The sequence below is a fragment of the Pristiophorus japonicus genome, chromosome 12 (assembly GCF_044704955.1).
Source record: "Pristiophorus japonicus isolate sPriJap1 chromosome 12, sPriJap1.hap1, whole genome shotgun sequence".
Classification (NCBI taxonomy): domain Eukaryota; kingdom Metazoa; phylum Chordata; class Chondrichthyes; family Pristiophoridae; genus Pristiophorus; species Pristiophorus japonicus.
In genome coordinates, this window is record NC_091988.1 from 203,451,645 (window position 1) to 203,468,414 (window position 16,770).

The window sequence follows — 16,770 nt, forward strand, 5'->3', positions numbered from 1 at the left end:
ACACTGACACACTACACACAGTGACACACACTGACTCATACACACAGTGGCACACACTCAGTACACACACACACAGTGACACACACTGACTCACTACACACAGTGACACACACTGACTCACTATACACACAGTGACACACACTGACTCACTACACACAGTGACACACACTGACTCACTACACGCACAGTGACACACACTGACTCACTACAAACAGTGGCACACACTCAGTACACACACACACAGTGACACACACTGACTCACTACACACAGTGACACACACTCAGTACACACACACACAGTGACACACACTGACTCACTACACACAGTGACACACACTGACTCACTATACGCACAGTGACACACACTGACTCACTACACACAGTGAACACACTGACTCACTACACACAGTGACACACACTCAGTACACATACAGTGACACACACTCAGTACACATACAGTGACACACAAAGTACTCACACACACAGTGACACAAACTGACTCACTACACACAGTGACACACACTCAGTACACACACACACACAGTGACACACACTGACTCACTACACACAGTGACACACACTGACTCACTATACGCACAGTGACACACACTGACTCACTACACACAGTGAACACACTGACTCACTACACACAGTGACATACACTGACTCACTACACACAGTGACACACATTCAGTACACATACAGTGACACACACTCAGTACACACACACACAGTGACACACACTGACTCACTACACACAGTGACACACACTGACTCACTATACACACAGTGACACACACTGACTCACTACACACAGTGACACACACTGACTCACTACACGCACAGTGACACACACTGACTCACTACAAACAGTGGCACACACTCAGTACACACACACACAGTGACACACACTGACTCACTACACACAGTGACACACACTCAGTACACACACACACACAGTGACACACACTGACTCACTACACACAGTGACACACACTGACTCACTATACGCACAGTGACACACACTGACTCACTACACACAGTGAACACACTGACTCACTACACACAGTGACACACACTCAGTACACATACAGTGACACACACTCAGTACACATACAGTGACACACAAAGTACTCACACACACAGTGACACAAACTGACTCACTACACACAGTGACACACACTCAGTACACACACACACACAGTGACACACACTGACTCACTACACACAGTGACACACACTGACTCACTATACGCACAGTGACACACACTGACTCACTACACACAGTGAACACACTGACTCACTACACACAGTGACATACACTGACTCACTACACACAGTGACACACACTCAGTACACATACAGTGACACACACTCAGTACACACACACACAGTGACACACACTGACTCACTACACACAGTGACACACACTCAGTACACATACAGTGACACACACTCAGTACACATACAGTGACACACAAAGTACTCACACACACAGTGACACAAACTGACTCACTACACACAGTCACACACACTCAGTACACACACACACAGTGACACACACTGACTCACTACACAGTGACACACACTCAGTACACACACAGTGACACACACTGACTCACTACACACAGTGAACACACTGACTCACTACACACAGTGACACACACTCAGTACACATACAGTGACACACACTCAGTACACATACAGTGACACACAAAGTACTCACACACACAGTGACACAAACTGACTCACTACACACAGTGACACACACTCAGTACACACACACACACAGTGACACACACTGACTCACTACACACAGTGACACACACTGACTCACTATACGCACAGTGACACACACTGACTCACTACACACAGTGAACACACTGACTCACTACACACAGTGACACACACTCAGTACACATACAGTGACACACACTCAGTACACATACAGTGACACACAAAGTACTCACACACACAGTGACACAAACTGACTCACTACACACAGTGACACACACTCAGTACACACACACACACAGTGACACACACTGACTCACTACACAAGGTGACACACACTGACTCACTATACGCACAGTGACACACACTGACTCACTACACACAGTGAACACACTGACTCACTACACACAGTGACATACACTGACTCACTACACACAGTGACACACACTCAGTACACATACAGTGACACACACTCAGTACACACACACACAGTGACACACACTGACTCACTACACACAGTGACACACACTCAGTACACATACAGTGACACACACTCAGTACACATACAGTGACACACAAAGTGCACACACACACAGTGACACACACTGACTCACTACACACACTGACACACACTGACTCACACACACACAGTGACACACACTGACTCATGACACACACAGTGACACACACTGACTCACTACACACAGTGACACACACTGACTCACTATACACACAGTGACACACACTGACTCACTACACACAGTGACACACACTGACTCACTACACACACAGTGACACACACTGATTCACTACACACAGTGACACACACTGACTCACTATACGCACAGTGACACACACTGACTCACTACACACAGTGAACACACTGACTCACTACACACAGTGACATACACTGACTCACTACACACAGTGACACACACTCAGTACACATACAGTGACACACACTCAGTACACACACACACAGTGACACACACTGACTCACTACACACAGTGACACACACTCAGTACACATACAGTGACACACACTCAGTACACATACAGTGACACACAAAGTACTCACACACACAGTGACACAAACTGACTCACTACACACAGTGACACACACTCAGTACACACACACACACAGTGACACACACTGACTCACTACACAGTGACACACACTCAGTACACACACAGTGACACACACTGACTCACTACACACAGTGACACACATTCAGTACACATACAGTGACACACACTCAGTACACACACACACAGTGACACACACTGACTCACTACACACAGTGACACACACTGACTCACTATACACACAGTGACACACACTGACTCACTACACACAGTGACACACACTGACTCACTACACGCACAGTGACACACACTGACTCACTACAAACAGTGGCACACACTCAGTACACACACACACAGTGACACACACTGACTCACTACACACAGTGACACACACTCAGTACACACACACACACAGTGACACACACACACACAGTGACACACACTGACTCACTACACACAGTGACACACACTGACTCACTATACGCACAGTGACACACACTGACTCACTACACACAGTGAACACACTGACTCACTACACACAGTGACACACACTCAGTACACATACAGTGACACACACTCAGTACACATACAGTGACACACAAAGTACTCACACACACAGTGACACAAACTGACTCACTACACACAGTGACACACACTCAGTACACACACACACACAGTGACACACACTGACTCACTACACACAGTGACACACACTGACTCACTATACGCACAGTGACACACACTGACTCACTACACACAGTGAACACACTGACTCACTACACACAGTGACATACACTGACTCACTACACACAGTGACACACACTCAGTACACATACAGTGACACACACTCAGTACACACACACACAGTGACACACACTGACTCACTACACACAGTGACACACACTCAGTACACATACAGTGACACACACTCAGTACACATACAGTGACACACAAAGTGCACACACACACAGTGACACACACTGACTCACTACACACACTGACACACACTGACTCACACACACACAGTGACACACACTGACTCATGACACACACAGTGACACACACTGACTCACTACACACAGTGACACACACTGACTCACTATACACACAGTGACACACACTGACTCACTACACACAGTGACACACACTGACTCACTACACACACAGTGACACACACTGATTCACTACACACAGTGACACACACTGACTCACTACACAGTGACACACACTCAGTACACACACACACAGTGACACACACTGACTCACTACACACACTGACACACACTGACTCACTATACACACAGTGACACACACTGACTCACTACACACACAGTGACACACACTGACTCACTACACACAGTGACATACACTGACTCACTACACACAGTGACACACACTGACTCACTATACACACAGTGACACACACTGACTCACTACACACAGTGACACACACTGACTCACTACACACACAGTGACACACACTGACTCACTACACACAGTGGCACACACTCAGTACACACACACAGTGACACACACTGACTCACTACACACAGTGACACACACTCAGTACACACACACACAGTGACACACACTGACTCACTACACACACTGACTCACTATACACACAGTGACACACACTGACACACTACACACAGTGACACACACTGACTCATACACACAGTGGCACACACTCAGTACACACACACACAGTGACACACACTGACTCACTACACACAGTGACACACACTGACTCACTATACACACAGTGACACACACTGACTCACTACACACACTGACTCACTATACACACAGTGACACACACTGACACACTACACACAGTGACACACACTGACTCATACACACAGTGGCACACACTCAGTACACACACACACAGTGACACACACTGACTCACTACACACAGTGACACACACTGACTCACTATACACACAGTGACACACACTGACTCACTACACACAGTGACACACACTGACTCACTACACGCACAGTGACACACATTGACTCACTACAAACAGTGGCACACACTCAGTACACACACACACAGTGACACACACTGACTCACTACACACAGTGACACACACTCAGTACACACACACACAGTGACACACACTGACTCACTACACACAGTGACACACACTGACTCACTATACGCACAGTGACACACACTGACTCACTACACACAGTGAACACACTGACTCACTACACACAGTGACACACACTCAGTACACATACAGTGACACACACTCAGTACACATACAGTGACACACACTCAGTACACATACAGTGACACACAAAGTACTCACACACACAGTGACACAAACTGACTCACTACACACAGTGACACACACTCAGTACACACACACACACAGTGACACACACTGACTCACTACACACAGTGACACACACTGACTCACTATACGCACAGTGACACACACTGACTCACTACACACAGTGAACACACTGACTCACTACACACAGTGACATACACTGACTCACTACACACAGTGACACACATTCAGTACACATACAGTGACACACACTCAGTACACACACACACAGTGACACACACTGACTCACTACACACAGTGACACACACTGACTCACTATACACACAGTGACACACACTGACTCACTACACACAGTGACACACACTGACTCACTACACGCACAGTGACACACACTGACTCACTACAAACAGTGGCACACACTCAGTACACACACACACAGTGACACACACTGACTCACTACACACAGTGACACACACTCAGTACACACACACACACAGTGACACACACTGACTCACTACACACAGTGACACACACTGACTCACTATACGCACAGTGACACACACTGACTCACTACACACAGTGAACACACTGACTCACTACACACAGTGACACACACTCAGTACACATACAGTGACACACACTCAGTGCACATACAGTGACACACAAAGTACTCACACACACAGTGACACAAACTGACTCACTACACACAGTGACACACACTCAGTACACACACACACACAGTGACACACACTGACTCACTACACACAGTGACACACACTGACTCACTATACGCACAGTGACACACACTGACTCACTACACACAGTGAACACACTGACTCACTACACACAGTGACATACACTGACTCACTACACACAGTGACACACACTCAGTACACATACAGTGACACACACTCAGTACACACACACACAGTGACACACACTGACTCACTACACACAGTGACACACACTCAGTACACATACAGTGACACACACTCAGTACACATACAGTGACACACAAAGTACTCACACACACAGTGACACAAACTGACTCACTACACACAGTGACACACACTCAGTACACACACACACACAGTGACACACACTGACTCACTACACAGTGACACACACTCAGTACACACACAGTGACACACACTGACTCACTACACACAGTGACACACATTGACTCACTACACACAGTGACACACATTCAGTACACATACAGTGACACACACTCAGTACACACACACACAGTGACACACACTGACTCACTACACGCACAGTGACACACACTGACTCACTACAAACAGTGGCACACACTCAGTACACACACACACAGTGACACACACTGACTCACTACACACAGTGACACACACTCAGTACACACACACACACAGTGACACACACTGACTCACTACACACAGTGACACACACTGACTCACTATACGCACAGTGACACACACTGACTCACTACACACAGTGAACACACTGACTCACTACACACAGTGACACACACTCAGTACACATACAGTGACACACACTCAGTACACATACAGTGACACACAAAGTACTCACACACACAGTGACACAAACTGACTCACTACACACAGTGACACACACTCAGTACACACACACACACAGTGACACACACTGACTCACTACACACAGTGACACACACTGACTCACTATACGCACAGTGACACACACTGACTCACTACACACAGTGAACACACTGACTCACTACACACAGTGACATACACTGACTCACTACACACAGTGACACACACTCAGTACACATACAGTGACACACACTCAGTACACACACACACAGTGACACACACTGACTCACTACACACAGTGACACACACTCAGTACACATACAGTGACACACACTCAGTACACATACAGTGACACACAAAGTATTCACACACACAGTGACACAAACTGACTCACTACACACAGTGACACACACTCAGTACACACACACACACAGTGACACACACTGACTCACTACACACAGTGAACACACTGACTCACTACACACACAGTGACACACACTTACTCACTACACACAGTGACACACACACAGTGACACACACTGACTCACTACACACAGTGACACACACTCAGTACACACACACACAGTGACACACACTGACTCACAACACACAGTGACACACACTCAGTACACAGTGACACACACTCAGTACACACACACACACAGTGCCACACACTGACTCACTACACACAGTGACACACACTGACTCACTACACACAGTGACATACACTGACTCACTACACACAGTGACACACACTGACTCATTACACAGTGACACACACTGACTCACTATACACAATGACTCACTACACACACTGACACATACTGACACACTATACGCAGAGTGACACACACTGACTCACTACACACACAGTGACACACACTGACTCACTACACACAGTGATACACACTGACTCACTACACAGTGACAGACACTCAGTACACACACACACAGTGACACACACTGACTCACTACACACAGTGACACACACTCAGTACACATACAGTGACACACAAAGTGCACACACACAGTGACACACACTGACTCACTACACACACTGACACACACTGACTCACTATACACACAGTGACACACACTGACTCACGACACACACAGTGACACACACTGACTCACTACACACAGTGACACACACTGACTCACTATACACACAGTGACACACACTGATTCACTACACACAGTGACACACACTGACTCACTACACAGTGACACACACTCAGTACACACACACACAGTGACACACACTGACTCACTACACACACTGACACACACTGACTCACTATACACACAGTGACACACACTGACTCACTACACACACAGTGACACACACTGGCTCACTACACACAGTGACATACACTGACTCACTACACACAGTGACACACACTGACTCACTATACACACAGTGACACACACTGACTCACTACACACAGTGACACACACTGACTCACTACACACACAGTGACACACACTGACTCACTACACACAGTGGCACACACTCAGTACACACACACACAGTGACACACACTGACTCACTACACACAGTGACACACACTGACTCACTATACACACAGTGACACACACTGACTCACTACACACACTGACTCACTATACACACAGTGACACACACTTACACACTACACACAGTGACACACACTGACTCATACACACAGTGGCACACATTCAGTACACACACACACAGTGACACACACTGACTCACTATACACACAGTGACACACACTGACTCACTACACACAGTGACACACACTGACTCACTATACACACAGTGACACACACTGACTCATTACACACAGTGACACACACTGACTCACTACACACAGTGACACACACTGACTCACTACACACAGTGACACACACTGAATCACGACACACAGTGACATACACTAACTCACTACACACAGTGACACACACTGACTCACTACACAGTGACACACACTCAGTACACATACCGTGACACACAGTACACAGACACACAGTGACACACACTGACTCACTACATACAGTGATACACACTGACTCACTATACACACAGTGACACACACTGACTCACTACACACAGTGACACACACTGACTCACTACACAGTGACACACACTGACTCACTATACACACAGTGACACACACTGACTCACTATACACACAGTGACACACACTGACTCACTACACACAGTGACACACACTGACTCACTACACACAGTGACACGCACTGACTCACTACACACACTGACTCACTACACACACAGTGACACACACTGACACACTACACACAGTGACACACACTGACTCACTACAACCAGTGACATACACTGACTCACTACACACAGTAACACACACTCAGTACACATAGTGACACACACTCAGTACACACACACACAGTGACACACACTGACTCACTACACACAGTGGCACACACTCAGTACACACACACACACTGACTCACTACACACAGTGACACACACTGACTCACTACACACAGTGACATACACTGACTCACTACACACAGTGACACACACTCAGTACACATAGTGACACACACTCAGTACACACACACACAGTGACACACACTGACTCACTACACACAGTGACACACACTGACACACTACACACAGTGACACACACTGACTCATACACACAGTGACACACGCTGACTCACTGCACAGTGACACACACTCAGTACACATACCGTGACACACAGTACACACACACAGTGACACACACTGACTCACTACACACACTGACACACACTGACTCACTATAAACACAGTGACACACACTGACTCACTACACACAGTGACACACACTGACTCACTACACACACAGTGACACACATTGATTAACTACACACACTGACTCACTGCACACAGTGACACTCACTGACTCACTATACACACAGTGACACACAATGACTCACTACACACAGTGACACACACTGACTCACTACACAGTGACACACACTGACTCACTATACACACAGTGACACACACTGACTCACTACACACAGTGACACACACTGAATCACTGCACACACAGTGACACACATTGATTAACTACACACACTGACTCACTACACACAGTGACACTCACTGACTCACTATACACACAGTGACACACACTGACTTACTACACACAGTGACACACACTGACTCACTACATACACTGACTCACTACACACTGTGACACACACTGACTCACTACACACACTGACTCACTATACACACAGTGACATACACTGACTCACTACACACAGTGACACACACTGACTCACTACACAGTGACACACACACACAGTGACACACACTGACTCACTACACAGTGACACACACTCAGTACACACACAGTGACACACACTGACTCACTACACACATAGTGACACACACTGACTCACTACACACAGTGACACACACTGACTCACTACACACACAGTGACATACACTGACTCACTACACACAGTGACACACACTGACTCACTACACACACAGTGACACACACTGACTCACTACACACACTGACACACACTGACTCACTATACACACAGTGACACACACTGACTCACTACACACAGTGACACACACTGACTCACTACACACACAGTGACACACACTGATTCACTACACACAGTGACACACACTGACTCACTACACAGTGACACACACTCAGTACACACACACACAGTGACACACACTGACTCACTACACACACTGACACACACTGACTCACTACACACAGTGACACACACTGACTCACTACACACACAGTGACACACACTGACTCACTACACACAGTGGCACACACTCAGTACACACACACACAGTGACACACACTGACTCACTACACACAGTGACACACACTCAGTACACACACACACAGTGACACACACTGACACACTACACACAGTGACACACACTGACTCATACACACAGTGGCACAGACTCAGTACACACACACACAGTGACACACACTGACTCACTACACACAGTGACACACACTGACTCACTATACACACAGTGACACACACTGACTCACTACACACAGTGACATACACTGACTCACTACACACAGTGACACACACTCAGTACACATAGTGACGCACACTCAGTACACACACACACAGTGACACACACTGACTCACTACACACAGTGACACACACTGACTCACTACACACAGTGACATACACTAACTCACTACACACAGTGACACACACTGACTCACTACACAGTGACACACACTCAGTACACATACCGTGACACACAGTACACAGACACACAGTGACACACACTGACTCACTACACACAGTGATACACACTGACTCACTATACACACAGTGACACACACTGACTCACTGCACACACTGACACACACTGACTCACTACACAGTGACACACACTGACTCACTATACACACAGTGACACACACTGACTCACTATACACACAGTGACACACACTGACTCACTACACACAGTGACACACACTGACTCACTACACACAGTGACACGCACTGACTCACTACACACACTGACTCACTACACACACTGACTCACTACACACACAGTGACACACACTGACACACTACACACAGTGACACACACTGACTCACTACACACAGTGACACACACTGACTCACTACACACAGCGACACACACTCAGTACACATAGTGACACACACTCAGTACACACACACACAGTGACACACACTGACTCACTACACACAGTGACATACACTGACTCACTACACACAGTGACACACACTCAGTACACATAGTGACACACACTCAGTACACACACACACAGTGACACACACTGACTCACTACACACAGTGACACACACTGACTCACTACACACAGTGACATACACTGACTCACTACACACAGTGACACACACTGACTCACTACACAGTGACACACACTCAGTACACATACCGTGACACACAGTACACACACACACAGTGACACACACTGACTCACTACACACACTGACACACACTGACTCACTATACACACAGTGACACACACTGACTCACTACACACAGTGACACACACTGACTCACTACACAGTGACACACACTGACTCACTATACACACAGTGACACACACTGACTCACTACACACAGTGACACACACTGACTCACTACACACACAGTGACACACATTGATTAACTACATACACTGACTCACTACACACTGTGACACACACTGACTCACTACACACACTGACTCACTATACGCACAGTGACATACACTGACTCACTACACACAGTGACACACACTGACTCACTACACAGTGACACACACTCAGTACACACACATACAGTGACACACACTGACTCACTACACAGTGACACACACTCAGTACACACACAGTGACACACACTGACTCACTACACACACAGTGACACACACTGACTCACTACACACACAGTGACACACACTGACTCACTACACACTGTGACACACACTGACTCACTACACACACTGACTCACTATACGCACAGTGACATACACTGACTCACTACACACAGTGACACACACTGACTCACTACACAGTGACACACACTCAGTACACACACACACAGTGACACACACTGACTCACTACACAGTGACACACACTCAGTACACACACAGTGACACACACTGACTCACTACACACACAGTGACACACACTGACTCACTACACACAGTGACACACACTGACTCACTATACACACAGTGACACACACTGACTCACTACACACAGTGACACACACTGACTCACTATACACACGTGACACACACTGACTCACTACACACACAGTGACACACACTGACTCACTACACACAGTGACACACACTGACTCACTATACACACGTGACACACACTGACTCACTACACACACAGTGACACACACTGACTCACTACACACAGTGACACACACTGACTCACTACACACACAGTGACACACACTGACTCACTACACACAGTGACACACACTGACTCACTATACACACGTGACACACACTGACTCACTACACACACACAGTGACACACACTGACTCACGACACACACAGTAACTTTCCCTCCCGCACATTAGCTGCAATGAACCCGAGGTTGTTCAATTGGACCGTGCTCCAATCACCACTTCCAAATGTTAAGCAGCAGGATTTGGGTGAGTGCTGTTGTTTGAAGATCCAGAGAGGGGATTTTCCGATGCAGACTTACCCGTACAGTCAGAGGACTGCTTACTTTTTTATTGTTCGATCAAATGATGTTATTTATTAATCAGAAACTTGGGTAACAAATCCACATCGGAACCTTGGATCTAAACAGCAACACTGCATGCAACTTTAGGACGCACATTCCCTCTCCAGAGCGATGTCTGGTGCTAACCACAAATTGTGGCTTTGCAACATTTAAAAATTGAGCCTATACACTTTGTTTATCTCTCTCTCTCTCTCTGTCCTCCCCCTCTACTGTCTCTGTCTCAATCTCGGGATGTGTACATCACTGGCAAGGCCGGCATTTATTGCCCATCCCTAATTGCCCCTTGAGAAGGTGGTGGTGAGCCGCCTTCTTGAACCGCTGCAGTCCGTGTGGTGAAGGTGCTCCCACAGTGCTGTTAGGGAGGGAGTTCCAGGATTGTGACCCAGCGACGATGAAGGATGGTGTGTGAGTACCCCATGGTGGGGAGAGTGGGTGCAAGAGCCAGAGTTAAATTGCGGGGTCTGGAACGAATGAACTTGGATATAAGAATTTTAAAAATATTGATGACAGAGAACAGGAGGAATATTTTTACAACGAGAATTATGAATCTGTGGAAAGAGGAGAACATAAGAATTAGGAACAGGAGTCGGCCATTCGGCCCCTCGAGCCTGCTCCGCCATTCAATGAGATCAGGACTGATCTTCGACCTCAACTCCACTTTCCCGCCCGATCCCCATATCCCTTGATTCCCTTAATATCCAAAAATCTATCGATCTCTGCCTTGAATACACTCAACGACTGAGCCTCCACAGACCTCTGGGGCAGAGAATTCCAAAGATTCACCACCCTCTGAGTGAAGAAATTCCTCCTCATCTCAGTCCTAAACGGCCGACCCCTTATCCTGAGACTGTGACCCCTGGTTCTAGACTCCCCATTCCTGCTGAAATGGTCATCAGTCCATCACCTACTGCACGTCAGCGGAAGATGCGCCACGCTCAAAATCTGCCCCTGGACGCAGAGAGTGCTTGTGGTCTTGGCATCAGTCGTCTCCTACTGACTGTGCATAGCCAGAAAACCCAACACCTGACCATCACCACCGGCACTGGGTAGAGTTATGGGAAAAGAATCATGAAATTGTTTGCAAAATTCTGCAACAGGAGCTGCATGAGGTTGGTGAAGTTATTTTCATATATATATTCAAGACTGAGATCAATAGATTTTTGGACTCTACGGGAATCGAGGGATATGGGGATCGGACGGGAAAGTGGAGTTGAGGTCGATGATCAGCCCCGATCTCATTGAATGGTGGAGCCGGCTCGAGGGGCCGAATGGCCGACCCCTGCTCCTATTTCTTCTGTTCTTCTTAGAAGGGAGTCCTATCTTTAATCTGGTGCTAATTCATTGTTACTAAACAGAAAATCAAGTCAAATGAACTATTTATTTCAGAAAATACAGGAAATACTTAGGTCAGGCAGCATCTGTGGCGAGAGAAACAGAGTTAACATTTCAGTTCTGACGAAGGGTCATTGACCTGAAACCTTAACTCTGTCTCTCTCGGCACAGATGCTCCTGACCCGCTGAGATTTCCACCATTTACATTTCAGATTTCCAGCATCCGCAGTATTTTGCTTTTGTAACTATTCATTTCTATGTTTCCAAAATGGATATTGTTTCTTAAATACTATTAACCCTTGCCACTGGACCAAGGCCTAGCCCTGTCAAGCCCGTGTGGTGGCTGGTGTGCAACGGTCACCCCACGTTAAAATAATCCACGCACAGGCATCTTCCACCCTTCAACGTGTAGTTCGGGATCTGGAACATTGAGTCCTTCATTGAAACATCTGTGAACTCTCGTGGGGAAGCAAGTCATCCTCGTTTGAGGGACCGCCTATGATGATGATGACTATAAATTATTCTCTAATAATAGGAACGTTCCTTCCAAAAATCATTAGACTGGAGAGAGAGCGAGAGGATAAATAAAGAGAGCTTGAGTACTCTTTCTAATCTTGTTGCAGAATGCACCAACTGAGTAGATCTGAGAGAGATGAACACACAGGGGAGGGAGGGAGGGAGGGAGGGAGGGAGGGAGGGAGGGAGGGAGCCGGGAGACAAGTAAACCAGCCGTGCCGTGCCGTGCCAAGGGCCAGGCTACCAAAGGGAGATTCTCACACAGATACCTAGGATTTCCCGAGCAGCACATTCCACACATGGAATCATGACGCGGTTTGTGTTTACTGAAAACAAGGGGAAAATGGGAATTAATGTCGATAATTCCCGTGATTCAGCCGCAGAATCAGTAGCTTAGCATTCTCCAAACAAAGTAACTCGGCGGGCGGTGGCCGAACCCTCCGCTGGAATCTCGCCACCAGCCATCGGCACTCTCGGGGTCAGAGCCGGCATGTCCCGGTTTGTATCGGAGCCCCGGGATCCCTCACAGGCGCTGACAGGATGCACAGTCTGCGATGGAGGGTTGTGACACTGAGGAAGCACTCACACCTTCAAGTCCCAAGCGCTGTTTGGCAATACGCTCAGTCCCTGCCTCTCCATCCCTTCACTGTACCCGAGCAAATAACCCCGAGCGGGCGGACACCGGACCAGGGAAGCCCAGCCCACAAACTTGGCCTCACTTTCTTAATTACTCGTAGCCAATCTTTCCAATTCTTTGTCAAATCACAAACGCCAGAGGTCACCTTGCACACGCCAAGGATCACTCTGCGCCAATGCTCTTAGCCAAAAGGCCGAGAGCCACTGCACCGTTCCTGGAAGTACTGCAATACCAGGTTCGTGCCATGGAGGTGGATGGGTCAGGCCCCCCACACACCTCCGTGGAGGTGGATGGGTCAATCCACCCCACCCACCTCCTATTTCCAAAAAGCATAGGAGAACCACCTTCCTGATCCAGGGAGAACCACGTTGGGGTCATGGTTACTCCTGTCAGGTCAGTTACGCATGATCTTAGCCAAAAGGCCGAGACTTTCTTCTTCGCTGTCTGGCCTGCAGCTGTTGGCATTGAGTGCTTCAGGGCGATGGTTGTGACAGGGCTGGCTTAGCACCCGCTGTCATCACCCGCGATCCCTCACTTCACCGGCCTCAACTGGTCTTTGATGGGATCGCTAAATAGACCATAGCCAATCAGCAGCCCGCCCGATCACCAAACACCGAATCCACCCGCCCTTCCTTCCAATGTGAGCCCCTGGACAGTGCTATTCAACCCTGAGAGGGGGCCGCCCCGGCCAGCCCCCATGCCATGTTCATATGTCTGAAATTCTCAGCAGGGTCACTGGATCCCAATCCTCACCTCACCTCGCCAGGAGCACCCGGGAGCTGGGAGACAGTTTTAGCGGCTGGACCATGGACCCCCGGTCGAGTTGAACTGTCAGTCGAGACCCAAACCTGGGGGTGACCGTTGTCATTTGCCAGACCAAGCTGTGCCTTTGCTGGGCCCTGGGAGAGGGAGGTACCTGCCCCTGGGCTCGGTCACTGTCAGGCAACAGGCACTGGTCTCACAAAGCTGCCCACTTCACTACGGTTCCGCAGTGGGGCTGGGCAAAGTTCACCTCAGGGTGCAGGCTGACAGAGCCTTCACTTAGGATGAGGATTATATATTCTGCAGATGTGAATTGCGCAGAAGTTCGAGATGAGAAGGATGTATATTTTGAGTTGTGCTGGTGTTGGGTAATGCAGGAATTCCATTTCAGGCACCCAGTGTCAGCATCAGGTATTCCATACATGGTTCTGGCCCCATTGGATGCAGAGTAAAGCTCCCCCTGTTCTGCCCCAACAATGTGCCTCAGATCCACTGTCAGAGACACAACCCTTACTGTGGCGTTATGCTCATCCCGGCACCGGCCATTATTTCGGTGCCAATCGGGTGT

General features: G+C 47.8%; 1 protein-coding gene and 1 pseudogene across 1 annotated transcript in view; both read right to left on the minus strand.

Moving 5' to 3' along the window:
- kcnq2b (potassium voltage-gated channel, KQT-like subfamily, member 2b) overlaps window positions 1–16,770 on the minus strand; it is a 186,184-nt gene that overhangs the window by 53,681 nt on the left and 115,733 nt on the right. Inside the window, exon 11 of the mRNA XM_070895140.1 lies at window positions 15,073–15,129. Within this exon, the coding sequence (XP_070751241.1) occupies window positions 15,073–15,129 (57 nt within the window). The remainder of the gene's footprint in view (window positions 1–15,072; window positions 15,130–16,770) is intronic.
- Window positions 15,639–15,874, minus strand: LOC139277799 (U2 spliceosomal RNA; annotated as a pseudogene).